We start from the raw sequence: 16,909 nt of genomic DNA on the forward strand, positions 1-16,909 counted from the left end.
AGGTTTGCGGTTCAAATCTAAAAACATCATCCCTTTGGTAATTTGTTCCTCATTGCATTTCCCTAATAGCTCAATTTATGAAAGAGATTTTTTTTTTAATTAAAAAAGTCAGGGATTTGTGATTTTTTGGTATCACACCAAACAATTATTTCCTGTATTTGTAATGTGTGAACACCTGTGAAAAATGGTATCAGTCAATTTGGAAGGTTAGCTAGCCTAATAAAAAATTCTGACGTAACTAAAATTCACTGACAAAAGGGCTACAAAGGTGTGGCTAAAAATTTTGAGCAAACATAATTTTCATTATGATTTAAAGCTGATATTTTTTTCTATTAATAGCTTTATCTGTAAATTAAAAAAAGAATAATAAGGAAATGCCCATCACGATTTTCAAATTTAAACGATATTCTGGAGAGGCTGGAAAGTCAATTCAAAACAAATCAGAATATCAATGTAGGACTTTACATTAGAAAGCCAGACAGCCTTTTCAAGTTATTCATGTGAGGATATTTACGATTATCCAGATTCTCAATTATCCCCATAATTAAAGTATATCATTATTATCTCAAATGTGTGATAAAATCTTATATTCTTTCATCTCAGCTAAATAGAACTGCACTGTGGGCAACTGCTCCCAGCACGGAAGCTTTCTATTAAGCTAACAAAAGCCTTACTGTAGTGTCTGAAATATGTCTTTGTAGGTTTGTGACAAATGTGTTGGAGAAGTTTGGGTAATTTTTCTTAATACAATATTTTTTGGTAATGGTACTGAAACTTGTCCATCCTCTATAACTATTCAATTTGTTTTAGTATGAAAAGCTGAATTCAAACAATACCCAGCCACAATCCTACACCATTCTGAGCTATTATTTCCTAAGTTCCTTCCAAAAGAGCCTCCTGCTGCCTGAACACAATAGGCCTCACTGTCATTTGTTTATTTGATCATTTATTGAATCCCTCTCAGCTGTAGGTCTACAATTCTGGTTCCAATTTGTGGAAATCGTATATATGATTTTCTGAAGCAAATAATCATACATCACGTTGACACGGCGCTCACAACAAAACAATTGTTTACATCAACATCTGTCGTACATTTATCAAATGGACTTTTCTTGGCACGAAATTGACAATCGTGTATAACTGAGCGCTCCTCAAGGTTGTTAATCAATCTCAATGACCATTTAAACCACAGATCGTTGGCATTCAAGATATAATGTCTGCATTGTGCTAACCCTATAGTCTCACTATATGACTGTGTTGTGTGTTTAGCTGCTCTTATCAACCAGCTTATTCATCTTGAATAGGACAATCAGGCTATTAATTGCAGTCCACAATTATGGATCTTTGATAATGATAGAGATGGTTCCCTCCAAATTAGGTTGGATGGGTACAAAAGCGTAAGCACTGAGCCCAGGAAGAAATTATTCAACAAGGACTGGCTAATGATTTTGGATGATTTTTTTGTATTTTTCTGGTTCTTACTGGTGAGTGGTCAAGCCTTCCATGGGGCGAGTCTCCTCCGATACCTGTATATTCTATTAATCTGCTTACTAAACTACCTGAAATTAAAGTCTAAAACAGAGTGAGAGAGAAGTGAGAATAACATTCAACAAAACAGCTTCGACAAAATAGATTTGAGCAAATAGTGCAAGTGGAACCAATGTACAAAACGGAACTAATGTATAATTTTACATGAGCCGAGTGTTTTTAAAAAAGTCCTTTAGGTAGCGATTTGCTTATTCGAAATTGTCTATAAATGTGTGTGTGTGTGTGTGTGTGTGTGTGTGTGTGTGTGTGTGTGTGTGTGTGTGTGTGTGTGTGTGTGTGTGTGTGTGTGTGTGTGTGTGTGTGTGTGTGCAGTTGCTGTACCTGCATGCCTGTAGGGCTCAACAGACCCCACCAATCCCTGTCCAGGCCGAAGACGAAGGCATTGGCCAAACCGTGGAGTGGTGCTGACAGCACGTGCAACAGGGTGAGCGAGAAGGACGGGTCCTTTGGGTATAAGGCATTATGTAGCCTGTTGGAGGAGAGAGACAGAATGACAGAGAGAAATGTGTTTTTGAGTTCATCCATAAAAAAAGTTGTAAATAAAGAGACAGCCTGCTAGGGATGAGGATGGAGTAATTGAAGGCGAAGTCAGAGGGAGTAGAAAGACAGCAACAGGGGGGAAAACGGGGGAAAGAAGGCGAATGGTTGACGGACAGAGTAACAGAAAGAAGGAAGGAAGGAAAAGTGAGTGACAGAGTGAGGGACAGGGTGAGAACGAGAGGTAATGAGAGCGAGTGGCAGAGGCAGAGAAAGAGAGAGGGAGAGGAAAAGGGGAGGGTGAAAGAGCGAGTGAGCTTTATATCAGCGTTTAAGAGCCCATTAGGCAGCGCGAGACGGCTGGGCTGACACATTCTTGGCTGCCGCCTCGACAGCACGCAGCACTTTACAAGGACAGGGAGAAGTGTAGCGCTCGACTCCCTTCCTCCCCTTCTCTCTCCCTTTCTCTCATCTCAGTTTCCTGCTACTCCTGACCACAATTTCACCATCCTATCTTCTCCTCTTTCCATTCCATGCACGCTTCCTTACACACTGCCTCCCCCCTTTCTCCGATACTGCTACCATTTCTTTTGCATTCTGTTTCATCTGTGTGGATATCTCATTTTCATCTTGACTAGTGAGGGTGATCCTTGCTTCTTTTATTTGTAATTCCCCCCTCCATGTGACTCTCTCTCTCTCTCTCTCTCTCTCTCTCTGGAAGCCTGGGGCATGACTCGGGGTAGAACCTGATATTGTGTGGCGCGGCTGCAAGCTAATGGTCGCCCCTGAGAATGATGACGCTCAGCCATTAACCCTGGATTAACCCTGTATTAGCACTGCTGGTCGGGTTAGCCCGCCGCTAATGTATTTTATTGATCTGATAGCGAGAGAATCAAAACCGCGCACGGCTCCCAGCATCTTTCCAAGTGTGCAGTGTTCTTGGCTTGGCCGCGGAGAGCGAACTAAGTGGCCACGGTGGTTGACCTCAGGGTGAGGAAAAGTCATCCCAGGGCTACTTGCTCCCCGCAGGGAAAGGAAGATACAAAACCAACCATTTGAGAAAAAAAGAGCCGCTGTTGAATTGTGGTTACTGGCAGTTACACGAGACGCCACGGTCAGTCATCTCCTCATGATTGACAGCCAGAGGATGAGATATGTCTTCAGTTATTTAAAATGGTAATGATTTTGTTCAATCTTTGGAAGAGTTCAATGTTGAATTTCTCTCCCCATTAACCACGGCACAACAGTGTTGCTGATAGTGTGACATCCCTGAACAAACAAGCCTGGGAGGCTATAGCGACACCAGCCAAGCAACTTCAAACAGGGCGCCTACACAAAAAATTGTGCTGGTGCCTATCCAAATGTAAATGTGCAGAACTCTACAGTGTACATGTGTTTTATAGAACAACACAATAATAAGCAGAAGTACTCTACATAGATGCATATACGTCTTATCACATCAGCCAACTAGTCCCTATCATTCTTAAAAAAAGTTTTTAATTTTAAAGATATAGATGCATTATAAATCCAAGTAGTAAAAGAAAAACATTAGCATTATAACAAATCATACTCAAACAGGAGTAAATAGTGCATTGCTATTTGCAGCTGTATATTTAGTGTGCTAGTATTTACAGCACCACCATGGATTTGGGATTGACTCAGGATAAACCAGAGTGCCCACGTTCATTTTAACTAAAGAATTATTCACCCAATTATGTGGCTCATACGTATGTGTTTTTCAAAGTTGTTGTACAACAAATATGGCTTTGGCCGTACAGGCAACAATTGGTTGTAGAAAGAAAATCATTTCTGCTCTTACAAAGCAAAAGCACCAGGGAAAAGTATCGGTTACAATTAACCTCAAGACCTTAGTAATAAATGAAACAATATCTTTTTAAATGAAACTGAGCTCAAGATTTTTCGTCCTCTGAGAGCAAATCTTCCCAAATCTTTGTACTGACCAATAAAAGAACAATAAACACTTTCAGTTCAAATTTACCAGTTATATCATATGACATGGTTGTGTGCCAACAAATTGATTGAGTTAGCTATTAAAGCTGTAACTATTGTATGAAAGTATTGACTTTAGGCCTACTTCACTAAAGCCCAAAGTGTGCCTATAACTTTTATTTTTCTACACAAGCTCTCAAAACGTGTTTGACCAACTATAATTTGTACATCAGAATTAGACTACTTGTAGCTCATAGCTGATTACATCGTTAAAAATGATGAGGCGGAACGAGGCCAACTTGACTTCTGTTATGAATGAACCCACATAAAGGAAACAAGAAGCTGCTGACCAAACAGTATTTGGTTGTATGTACATAGCCTTGGATGTGATTTCATTTTGAATTTGGATGCATTGAGGGAATAGACTATAAATGACAGCCTGTCTGAAGGAATGAATTGACCGAACATACTGACATGCCTTCACTTTTGGTATATATGAGGTATGTTGCCCAGTCTCTTTTTTGGATCTTAAAAAGCGACAATTTATTTTTTCAAACTAAGCATTCACATCATTATGATCTTCTTTTTCTTCTTCTTAGAAACCCAGTAATACTGCAGGTGAAAAGCACAGATGATTATGGAGATTCATCCGCAAATCTGGTCATAATCCTCCCTTATCCTCTTTTGCAGCAGAGGGTTGCTAAGGTCTATTTTCTGGTAATCTGTCTCCATTTACCTTCTCTCTGGAAAGTTATGACAGGGGGAGAAACCGAAAGGTGGGTTTTCCAAAGGCTGGAGAGAAGAAAACAATGTGTATTGAGAATCTACCTGCTGTACGTCATAACGATGTCACCTAAATGCCTAAGTGAAGCTCACAATATAAAACCAACCCTGGAGCTGGTGGAGTGTGGAGCGGTGTGGATCGAGGACCATCCATTACAGAGGCGACGCTGCCTTTTTTTCTGGGTTAGCCTCGTACTGTATCTCTGTGGGCCAGACCAGCTGCTGCTCACATTCATTTCACTTCCCATTAAAGGTGAAATAAATCAGGAGTCCCCACACAACCTCCTTAGAGACGCAGAAAACACGCACACGCGGAGGAAGTGCAGACACGCATAAATACACACATCACCACCTGTGCGTGTGGGCAAGAGGTGTGTACATACTGTATAACCTGGGTCATATGCATCGAGGATGTCAGGTTGAGTGGAAATGCAGGGTGTGTGTGTGTGTGTGTGTGTGTGTGTGTGTGTGTGTGTGTGTGTGTGTGTGTGTGTGTGTATGTGTGTGTGTGTGTGTGTGTGTGTGTGTGTGTGTTTCTGACAGCGCAGCGGTGAGAGTGAGTTGGTCTGTTTGAAGGGGTGGGAGGGTGGGGTGGGGGCTATTTCTGGCGTCTCCCTTTTTTTATTTTTTTTTCCTGCTGCCGCAAAGAAATGCGATCGGCGTCCGGGAAACGAGAGCTGGCAGCAAGCAATCATCTGCCTGCCACACACATACACACGCACACACACACACGCTCGCACACGGCACCTCACAGCGCCGAGCAACACGCGCCATGGCAACGGAACAGCCGCAATTAGAGGCGAAGAGCCTTTCCCCTCCATCGAGGGAGAGACGGAGAGCGAAATGAAAGGAAGTAAGAAAGAGCAGGCGAGAGAGAGAAAGAGAGAGAGAGGGAAGGGGGAGGGGGAGACGAGTGTCGGGGAAGCAGCTATGCACGGGTAAGAGAGAGAGAGAGTGAAGAGGAAAGGAGAGCACGATAAAGAGGTGAGAATGTGCAAGAGTGAGGCTGTGAAGGGGAACGAGGGCCGGGAGCGATGGAGGATGAGGAAGAGGAGGAAGAGGAGGAAGAGGAGGATGAGGAAGAGGGAATAAAAAAGAGTGAAGCTCAATGTGAAAAAAGACTAAAAAGCAAAAGGAGGAAGATAGTGGGGAAGAGAAGGAGGAGAGATATCCAAAAAGACAGATTGTGAGACACGAGCGCGACAAACAAAAGAGATTACGTGCGAGAGAAACCAAGATAAGACGAATGGATGTGAGGAGGTTAGATAGAGAGAGAAAAGGAGAGATGGAGAGACAGGTGGAGGCGTGCGGAGCAGGAGGAGGAGGGGGGGGCGGGCGGGCTGTTTCTCCTGTGTGAGTCGGGCTAATGAAAGATGAATGAGGGAGGCAACAGCGGTGGGAAGGAGTGTGTGTGTGTGTGTGTCTGCGGGCGATGCCTTGCTGGTGTGTTTGTCCGGGGATTTGTGTGGCGCAGTCAGTCGACAGAGTCTCACAACGGGCTGACTGGTGTTGGACAATGGGGGCTGATATTGTGTGCTGTATGACTCATGAGGTCAACAACAATAAACACACACGTACGCGCTCAAGACACGCACAGTAGCAGACGTGAGCGGCTTTATCTGCTGCCACCTGTAAGCACTCACAGTCAGTCGTGAGCACTCCCCCTCCCAAGGCGTCTTCCGAAGCTCGCTCACTTATTCAGACCTCCCATCTAACGTGCGGCTGTCATTCACTCTTTGAACCCGCGTGTCCCTCTCACCCTCCTCCCCAATCTCTTCCAATATCCCGATCTGCCAGTCTATACCCACTCTCCAGCAATCAATTTCCCCTCCTCCCGCAATACGAGTTCACCTATTTTGGCAGCCTCTAACTGGCATGCCGAAACTCCCTGGGAGCTGTGGGTGAAAGGTACAGGAACAGTTTTGGAAGAGAACTCCCTTTAACTCAAGAGTTGGAGGGCGACCAGACAGAGAAGTCGTCCTGACCCCTGATGGCACTTCCTCTCTGACTGACTGACTGCCTGACTTCTTTCTTTTTCCCTCCAGACAAATCACATGCTTCGCCGTGCCAAAACAAGGCACTAGTGCTGCCCGCGGTGCCGCTGCTGACAGCCAATCTGACCCCTTCTCTAGACTATAAAGGGATAATTCTGCCAAAACAAGTGCGATCTCTCGACTCTGCACGATTTGTTTGAATATGTCAAGAGCAGGGGCACCTTACTGAGGCAGAGGAGATGTGCTGATATCAGCCTTGATTTCTGAGAGTGAAGGGGACAGAATCCCTGCAACTATGGTGCACTATGGGGGGGGGGGGTTACAAACGGGAATATTGACACTAAAATGACAAACATTTCTATCAAACAGACACTAGGAGACAGCAACTAGAAATTGCCACAGTTCATTGAAGTCTAATTATGCTTCATAATGCTTTGGGGCATGATAGCCCTTTATTGAATTTTGAAACAAGTGGTAGGTACTTAGCGAATCCACATGTTCTAAAGTGTGATCAGTTATTTGAGTTATAACTACATTTTAAGCAATATAATTATAAATAACGCACTTTTTTTCTAAATAAAAAAATGAGGATCATGTCCTAACCTGTTACTGCTTCAAAAAGGGTTTTGTTTGTTTGTTCATTCGTCTCTGGTCAAACAAAGTCATTCATGTTCCGAGTCACGCACTAGCAGAGGACAGATCGTTCATTGTTCGGTGACAACATGTGATCAGCCAGTCAAATGTGCATGAAGGGCTAATGCTTGGGAATCATCTGCAGGGATACGATGTGGATAGGGATAAGTGAAGAATCTGCTTTGATCACAGGGTCAACGTGGCGATAACTGTCACAGCTTAGGGTATGACTCCCATTATACACACACCCACAAACGCACAGCACACACACACGTATATAAAAGCACATGTCTTGTCTTGCCTTGCGAACAATTCACTTCATATTTCTAGAATCAGGCTGAAATACACAAACAGACCGCCATGTGTTGCATGTAGAAGAAAAAAACCCATACACACACATAAACATACACATATGAGCCTATGCACACCTGCACAGGGCGCACGCAAAAACACACACACACACACACACACACTCTTTAACAGACAAAGAGGCACACACATACTCTGGGGAGCGAAACGGCTAACGTTGACCAACAGAATGAAACCCAAACAAAGAGACATCCTGTTTCCTGGAACACAACACCACTCCGTGCTGGGAGCAGCTAGTAAACACACACACACACATGCACACGCACACACACACACATGCACACACACACACACACACACACACACACACACACAGTTCATTGTACATTGCCGCGCTTCAGTTTCCATGCGCCTGATTCATGTACCGTTGTGTGTCTGTGGGTCCAGCGATGCCACCGGCTGTGCCTTCGATTGTTGGTGCGCGTGAGTTATTCTGTGAGTGGCTGTGGCTAGAAGTAAGTGTGTGTGTGTGTGTGTATGTGTGTGTTAGAGAGAGAGAGAGAGAGAGAGAGAGAAACAGAGAGAGAGAGAGAGACAGAGAGGAGGGAGGGCGAGCGGATGATAGAGTAGGCTTTAGCGATTCCCTGGAGTGTGAGGCAGCGTTTACGGCACTCTCAGAGCAGCCAGAGTGATGAATATTTAAAGACGTGCCTGAAAGAGCAGAGGGAGGGGGAGCGTGTTGTGTGTGTGTGCCTACGTGCGTGCATGTGAGTGTGTTTGTGTTTGCATGCGCTCGTGAATGTGTGCATATGTATACGAGGGTGTTAGCGAGGTTATCTAGTATCTCCTTTGGCATTTGAACATGCTTGTGTATACCGTGTGCATGTACATGAATGTAGCCTAGTATATGCCTATATGCGCCTGAATGTAGTTTTTGTAGTAGGCATATATATGGCTTATTTGTAGGCATAAAGGGACGTATACCTTTTCAGTTTATCTTCCTGCATATGTGTGGTAATATTTGCATCTGTATCCTATGTGTGTCTAAATATGAGAATTTTAAATGAATTCAAATGCATGAAAATAGATGTATATCATTGTGTAATACGTCCAATTAGATATTGCGCGTGTGTGTGTGTGTGTGTGTGTGTGTGTGTGTGTGTGTGTGTGTGTGTGTGTGTGTGTGTGTGTGTCCAGGCTCGGCACGGATGTCTGCCTGTATGTGTGCGTGTGTGTGTTGCACTTCACACAGCCCTGTAGGCCAGCTCTCTGTCTGGCTAAATGGGGATGGATGGCGGAGCGTCTCTGCTGCTCAACAGGAGACGAATGGCTATGGGGCTCTCCAGTTACACACCGATCACTGCCTGGGACACAAAAAAACCTCAAGTGCACACACATGGGCGCACACAATAGTAGGCCCTGCCATATATCCACCTAAATATTATCTAGGCCACATAGCCGCATGCAAGGACGCGCTCACACGGAAAATCAAGGTAGTCAAATAGCATGACGTCTGATAACACAGATATCTAGGAGCGGCAATGATAGCTTTTTTTTATGCTTCTAAATAACTAAAATCATGATCCAGGCAGTCATGTTCTAAGTTTTATCGCATGAAAGTTGCCTCCACAACTTAAAAAAATCATTACATACCTGCAAGCTATATCAAGCTTACAATTTGTTTTAGTAGGCAGGCCACCACTGCCACTCTCATACAGTAAATTGAATGTGAAGAGATAAATCTAAAAAAGGGCTTGCAGACAAAAAAAGATGAGAGATGGAACGTTGCATACTGCCTTTCAGCATCTGAGGGGCTCACTTGTTCAAGTAAACAAAATACGCCGCAAAATATATCAGGGTATATACAGTACAAACCACACAGCAGCCTACGCGCCAAGGCACAAGCACACATCCCCGCGTGCTGAATGCAAGATATTCCGAGAGGCGAGGAGCGGAAGGAAAGGAGTGTAGAAAAGAAAAGAGAAAGCAGGAGTGAGAGAGAGAAAGAGAGAGAGAGCACGCATCCTGGGATGCAGAATGCCGAATACAGTGAGATAAGAGTTAATGTATCCCCCCTACACACCCCCTTCATCCCTCCCGTTTGGCTCTCTCTTTCTTCCTCCCTACATCCATCCCTCCCTCCCTCCGCCTCCCCCGCCTCCTCCCCGTTTGCTTTGAGGGATGAATAATAACTGCTGCTCTGAGATTTCCTCCCTCGTTTTTCAAAGCACAGAACGGAGATGGGGAAGGTCTGCCTGGCCCGGGTTTGCGCGTGCACCCGCGCACACACACGAAAAGCACGGCCGCGCACTGTAATAAACACACAGATGCACGCACACACACACACACACACACACACACACACACACATACGCTGTCTTGTTCTCGCTGCTTGCCTGGAGCAGGGAAATCAGATCTCCTCCAGAGAAAGGCGAGTGGGGCTTAGGCGCTGTAGGGAGCCCATACAAAAAAAAATCCCCTGCAAGCACGTATTGGCCTATGCAACCCACAAAAACCCACATGCAGCATCCAGGGAAACCAAGAATAACTAGGAGGATGCAAGCTGCCTCCCGGAGCGACAGTGTGAACTCAAGGTTACAGACACATCACCGGTTCAAGCCCCAGCGCCCGGGGCAATCCATCGGTGCTCAAGCACCACTCTGCGGGGCACGCAACCGTGATTGCTCAAAGGCACCGAGCGCTGCTTCTATGTGCTTTGCTTTGGAGGTTAGGGCTTCTAGACAATGCCTTAAAGAGGAGGGGGGGGAAAAGACACTAAACAGGGATGCCGGGGCCTCCCCGCTTGGTGTCAAAAGGGGAAAAGGGGAGGGGGTTTTAGAAGAGAAAAAGGTGTTCGTAAAAGACGCGCAGGCCGTCCAGGAAGAGCTATCTCACATCAAGACGCAACGCGCCACAGAAATCGGCATCGTTTGGAGGAGAGGGCTTATTTATGCAAACAGGCGTACAAGCGTGCACAGTAGGAATCCAGACGAGCCTTGTAAACAAACACACACCCACACCATAAAGCACACAGGGGAGGCGATGTGAGAAGCAGACTGTGAAAACTCCTAGTCGTGCCCATGCACACACACGCACGCACACACACACACACATACACACAAAAACAAGAGCTTGGAGAGACTGCAGTGGCAGCGAGGGATGGAAAAGAAGGACAAAGGCAGTGAGAAGGCGAAGAGGGAGGGATAAGTGTGAAGTTGTGAGTGTCTGGTGCTACTTTTGTTCTGCCAAATGAGGGCAAGTAAGTGGATGAGTGTGAGAGAGAGAGGGAGAGAGAGAGAGAGTGAGAGAGAGAGAGTTGTGTACGCTAAAATGATCGCAGGCGAGGAAAAGTAGGAGCGCTTTCCCATTTCAATTCGCAACAGCTGGTGTCGAATTAACACATTTACCAGTGTGCATTTGGAACAGATTAAAATTGTGTGTGGCGTGTGACTGTCGGCGTGTGCGCTCGTTTTCTGCGTGCTGTAGCAGATGAGGGCCAAAAACAAGAGTGTGTTTGTGTGTGAGAGAGTGTCTGTGTTTGAACGCAATGGATCAGGGCAGGGAAAAATGGCACAGAGAGAGAGAGAGAGAGAGAGAGAGAGAGAGAGAGAGAGAGAGAGAAGAGAGAGAGAGAGAGAGCAGCAGTAGAGACTGATGTAGAGCGAGCAAGCGAGGGGGAGAGAGAGCTCTACCCGAAGGCTTTAGCTGCTGCCCTGGGCCGTCTCTCTAAGCCCTGTTTAGGAGGCTTTGGAGCTCAGATAGAAAATAATCCCCCACTCAGACGCACACACACACACGCTAGGCAGGAACACGCGCACACACACACACACACACACACAAACACACACGGAATGCTTAAAGTCGAGGCGGACAAACAAGTGCGCACACACATACGCACATTGACACACGCATGCACACACACACACAAGGCAACAAGCAGCGACAGCACATTCGCCTTGACACGAAACCAACCACCCGCCTACACACACACGCAGAAACACGCAGGCACAGAAAAACACACACTAGGGCTGTCTGCCGCGCGCAGCTTCCGCACGGCAGAGCACAGCAACATCGGCACGGCACCGTGACAAACACTTTACACACTCCAGCACTCAGCAGAGGAGGGAGGGATGGAGGGAGAGAGAGAGACAGAGAGACAGAGAGAGAGAGAGAGAAAGAATATGAGCCAGGCGGGAGGGTGGGAGGGGGTGAGGGAGGGGAGGCTAACAAATTAATAGGAGCCGGAGATATATACAGCCAGCGCTGCCGAACAGGGGGAGGTGGCGGAGGAGGAGGAGGACGACGGGAGGGCAATTCATTCCTGTTTTCTCGTCGTTCGCTCTCTGGAGAAAAGGCAGAGTGGAGCGGAGCAGAGTGAGCCAGAGAGAGAGAGAGAGAGAGAGAGAGAGAGCGCGTGTTTGCACAAGAGAGAGCGATAGAGAGAGACAGAGGACTTTGTGTGGCAGAGGAGAGGAAAAGTGGAGGAGGGAGGGGAGGGGTGGTGGTGGGGAGGTGACATAGAAAAACAGAGAACGACAGAGAACCCGAGCGAGGGAAGTGTGGAAATTATGTGGAAATAACAAAGAGGTTTTGAGCGGCAGGGGAAAAAAGGAAGAGGAAAGTGACATTAGGGGAAGGAAGGAAGGAAGGAATGAAGGGTGGTTCGGGGTTAGCGCAGGATGCAGTTTGTCATCTTCATCAGCCCGACAGCCGGACGAGACTGGAATGGATGGAGGGGAGGTGAAGGTAGAGAAGGGGAGTGGGTGTGGGAGGGGGGGGGATGGGCGGCGTTTAAGCGGAGCCTTTGAGAGACGTTGACCCTGTAATTGACCTGTGTCTCCGCCTACATCGCCGTGGCGACAAGCCGAGCCGCTGCAGCTAATCACTTAGTAACCCTGACCTGTCAATCACACCGCAGCAGAGGGGGAGGGCGGGGGAGATGGGAGAGGGAGCCGTGGTAAATGAAAGGAAGAGGTAGAGGCAAAGAGAGAGAGAGAGAGAGAGAGAGAGAGAGAGAGAGGAAGGGAGTGAAGGAGTAATAACAGAGCCAGGGTTATAATTTACTGGACCACCCGCCTCCTCCCACCCGGTGAAGACCTGGCTTTAAAAAAAGCCAATAAAATGCACAGCACAGAAACATACACGCCACACACACACACACACACACACACACACACACACACAGACTATCGCCTTCCGCGTCTGTGCCGCCACAGAGAGCGAAAAGCTTTTCCGTGAGTTCAGATAAGGGAGAGCAAGAGACGAGAGGCAGAGCGCAGAGGGAGAGGGTGAGAGCAGATAAGGGAACAGAGTGAGGCCGACATGCAAATAAAAAAACAACGGAGCGGAGAGAGTTTACGTGCCGCACAGGTGTGTGTGTGTGTGTGTGTATGTGTGAGTGTGTATTACCTGTTGATGAGGGGAAAGATAGACACCAGCAGGTAAACGGAGGGATACCACTTCAATGGCTTGATCTCCTCAGCCAAGGAAACCTGGAGGAGAGAGAAACTTACTACTGAGCCATGTGGAGGAACTGAATGCTCACATTGGCCCTCATTTATCAATTTTGCGTGGAAACTGGTGCAGATTCTGGCGCAAATACCTCCCTACGCCAGGTGTCGCGTGGGATTTATCAAACAGGCGTATCTCGCCAATCTCAGCGTACGCCAGGAAATTATTGATAAATGTGGCGGATGAAAACGAGCGTATCACGCCCCTATATTAGAGGCCTCGCCCAGAGGTTTTACGACATGGATATGCGCAATACGGCACTTCCCTGAAGTAGAAATTGACAGAATAACAGCGAAAGTAGAAAAAAAAGAGTTTCATTTCGGAGCATTAGCCTACAAGCAGCATCAAAGAACGACAGAAGGCAGCAGTTAGGAAGGAAATAACTGCTGCGGTCAACAGCGTTGGTGTTGACTCAAAATCGCCACTAAAAAAAGCGTGTTGCTGTTCTGAAATGCAACCAACTGGGAGTGCGGGGCTGCGGGCATAATATAAGTGGTGGAGGAGAAAAAGACGCACCAACTGTCCGATAATGGTCCCCATAAAATAAATACACGTCTGCAGAGATTTGAATGATTAGAATGTATTGGCCCTTTTAGATAGCACTATTCAAAAGGGTTTTAAAAACTAAAAATAACACATTTAGCGTTTTACTGTATGACAGCATGCGCTTGACACGAGTGGTCAGCCCGGCCGTCAGCTGCACAAGCCGACCCGGCAGCGATCAGCTGTGAGAGCGCCCACCGTCCTGCTCCACCAGCAGATAGGAACAACGTGCCGGTCAACGGTGGAAATAAATCGCTCGCTTTAGCATCAATGACACATTAAAAGAGGAACTAACATCTACAAAGTGCGTCAAATAAATAAAATGTTAAGCAGAATGTTGCGCCGTGTATTTTTTTGTATCATAAAGAATACTTAGGCTAACATTTTGAATGAATGCAGCCCCCGTGCCTCAGTGTCCCCCCAGCTGCTCCAAGACGGAGAAAACTGCCCTTACGCAGTCCCATGCAGCCCTCCTAAGTGGCCGGTGTGCGCACTATTGAATCAGCTCTCCTACTCAGTTGCACACCATAAGCTGCTAATTTTTAAGTGATTAATATCTTTATTTCGGTCTTATTTGCACTGCATTTGTATTATCTTCTAATAATTGTCCAACAAAGTCATCGGCTACCCGGCACAGCCTGCACTGCTAGTCCAAGCTGTTTTCAAATTTGCGTACACGAGCTGAGAGCTGGCGTGGGATTTGAGCGTACCCTACGCTCACGTCCATATTGATAAATGCCGAGATTTGCGTGGAAATGTACGTACACCCATTTTTCTGGTCTACGCAAGATTGATAAATGAGGGCCATTAACACTACTATCTTTCTGTCACACACGCAAACAGATACACACACACACACACACACACACACACACACACACACACACACACACACACACAGTCTTAACTGGAAGATCAGTGCACCGAGGCAAACAACAAAGGCCAATTAAAAGCTAATAAAATATTAACCCTGCTGATAATATGCAATTTCCACACAGTTATGAGAAGAAATGGGGAATTCCAATTATACTGGAAGCCAATACTTTTTTGGGCCGTAACTGTGGAGGGGATGAATTCAATATCTCTATATGCATACGGGCAGGGAGAGGGAGAGGGAGAGAGAGAGAGAGAGAGAGAGAGAGAGAGAGAGAGAGAGAGAGAGAGAGAGAGAGAGAGATGCAGCAGCGACCAGAAGACGAGGAGGGGGAGAGCCTGCCGGTGGAGAGCTTTCACAGGCTGTTATCTAATTCCCGGGAGAGGAGGACTCTTGTGTCCGGAAGAGGCTGAGAAGCGCGGCCCCCGGATCGATTTTCTGCGCTATGCTGTCTCAATGCCCCCCCCTCCTCTCTCTACTACCCTAGGCTAGGACACACAGCAGAGCCAGCGAAACAAAGCCTCCCTCCCTCCATCTCTCTCTCTCCTATCTCTCTCCCTACCAGAGCCAGGAGGCTGTGGTCTCTACTCCCACATGCTGGAAATTAATTACTCACCAGAAAGACCCTGAGGCGTGGGAGCTCTAACGCAGGCATTTTTTAAACAATTCAAAAGAGCCCCCCGGTGGTATTTTATCTTATGTGTGTATGTGTGTATGTGTTGGTGTGTTGGTGGGGGGGGAATATAAGAGCCAAGTTTCCACTGCATGTGGGCTGTATGTGACTGAGACCGGTTGTATTTCTACATCGTAGTCCGTAATGACGCAAGCGTTGAGCTTAGTTCTACTAATGCCTGTCATAATGGGAAGCTCTGACATCACTGGCTCTGCCTGTTGACATCTTAACTGTGTGTGTGTGTGTGTGTGTGTGTGTGTGTGTGTGTGTGTGTGTTTGCGCGTCTGCGTGTGAGAGATCTGGGAGCAGAGACACATTGGGAGAGACATAAAGGGCAAACAAGGAAACTGAAGGATGCTTCGTGGAAAGGGAAGAGAGAGTGTGACCATTTGTGTGTGTATAGTTTGCTATTCTTTTGTTGTTATTTTTGGGGGGTGGGACAGTGTCAGATTAAAAAGTTACAGAATTTAGATTTAAAAAAAAAATGCACAGAGCAAGCAATCTCAGATCAAACTTAGGATGAGGTGTAGAGGAAAGGCATTTGAGGAATTTCAGTGCGCAAAAGGGACAGGATGTGGAATAGTGGAGGAGGGGGAGGGAGGCTAAAGAGCCTGGTGTGTTTAATCACAGCCCTCCCGTGTCAGAGGCCCCTGCACTGCTCGGGACGCAGAGGGGGAATGAAACCGTAATTATGTGCAGAGGGCGCAACGTTAATGACGCACGCTAAAGATTACGGACGGTTATCAGTAGCAACCCAACCCCTCCCACTTTCGCGGCCACCCTCACTCGCACAGGAAACGTTCTCTAAAAATAACAGCATCAGGTTTCACCAATGCACTTGACCATTAACTTCAAGGACTTTCTTCTTTCGGTTTTTTTTTAGTTAAACTCAAGGACAAAAAATGTAAATAAAATGGCATGAGAATTGTTTTCTCCGTGACACATGGCATTTAGAGGTTTTGTCATATTTTTTTCTAATCATCTACATCTGCTGCAGGAGGACCGCAAATATCCAGTGCAGGATTGTTTTCTCATGTGTTGCTTCTTTTAAGAAATGAGGGTGGGAGAGTGTATTGTTAAATTGTATTATTGTAAATTACTTGTTTTGATAACTGCTGTTTCCAGCTTTCAACATCAACATTTTTTTTACATTTGAGCATCTACACAGAACCATGTGGAACAAAAGAAAGCTTGAAAATTACTCTCTTAAATTGTGTTTTTGGCGAGATATTTCTGACTGAAATGCTAGGGCTTTCCTCGGTTTTATCATTTTTTCCTAAATTCACAAGCGGAAAAATAAGAGAATCTTTTGAAGAAACCAAAAGTTATTCTTAAAGCTGAAAGCATGAGAGCCCTAAACAGACAAACCTCAGTGTCTGTGCAGTTTACCCATAGTAAGGATGTTCTGCAGGATGCTGGCAGATAAACCTCTGCACAAAACTCACCAAGACACAAGGTTGCACATGCGAGCATAGCATACACCCATAGACACCCACGTCGAGCACACGCAGGAGTAAACACTTCACATTGTGACTCAAGGCAAAGCTTGCATGGATCAGTAAACAAACACCCGGGGAAGATAACGAACAAGCAGCTCGCTGTTTGCTCGCCGAG

At 46.2% G+C, this 16,909-nt stretch overlaps 1 protein-coding gene across 2 annotated transcripts in view; it reads right to left on the reverse strand.

Annotated features, from left to right (window-relative positions):
* LOC307258164 (cyclic AMP receptor-like protein A) overlaps positions 1-16,909 on the reverse strand; it is a 44,838-nt gene that overhangs the window by 4,445 nt on the left and 23,484 nt on the right. For both annotated transcript variants that reach the window (XM_080037609.1, XM_080037608.1), the window contains 2 exons: positions 13,104-13,186; positions 1,870-2,017 (listed from right to left, as the gene is read on the reverse strand). In XM_080037609.1, the coding sequence (XP_079893735.1) occupies positions 1,870-2,017; positions 13,104-13,186 (231 nt within the window). The remainder of the gene's footprint in view (positions 1-1,869; positions 2,018-13,103; positions 13,187-16,909) is intronic.

This window comes from Ammodytes marinus (genome assembly GCF_949987685.1).
Source record: "Ammodytes marinus genome assembly, chromosome: 12".
NCBI classification, from domain to species: Eukaryota; Metazoa; Chordata; class Actinopteri; order Uranoscopiformes; family Ammodytidae; genus Ammodytes; species Ammodytes marinus.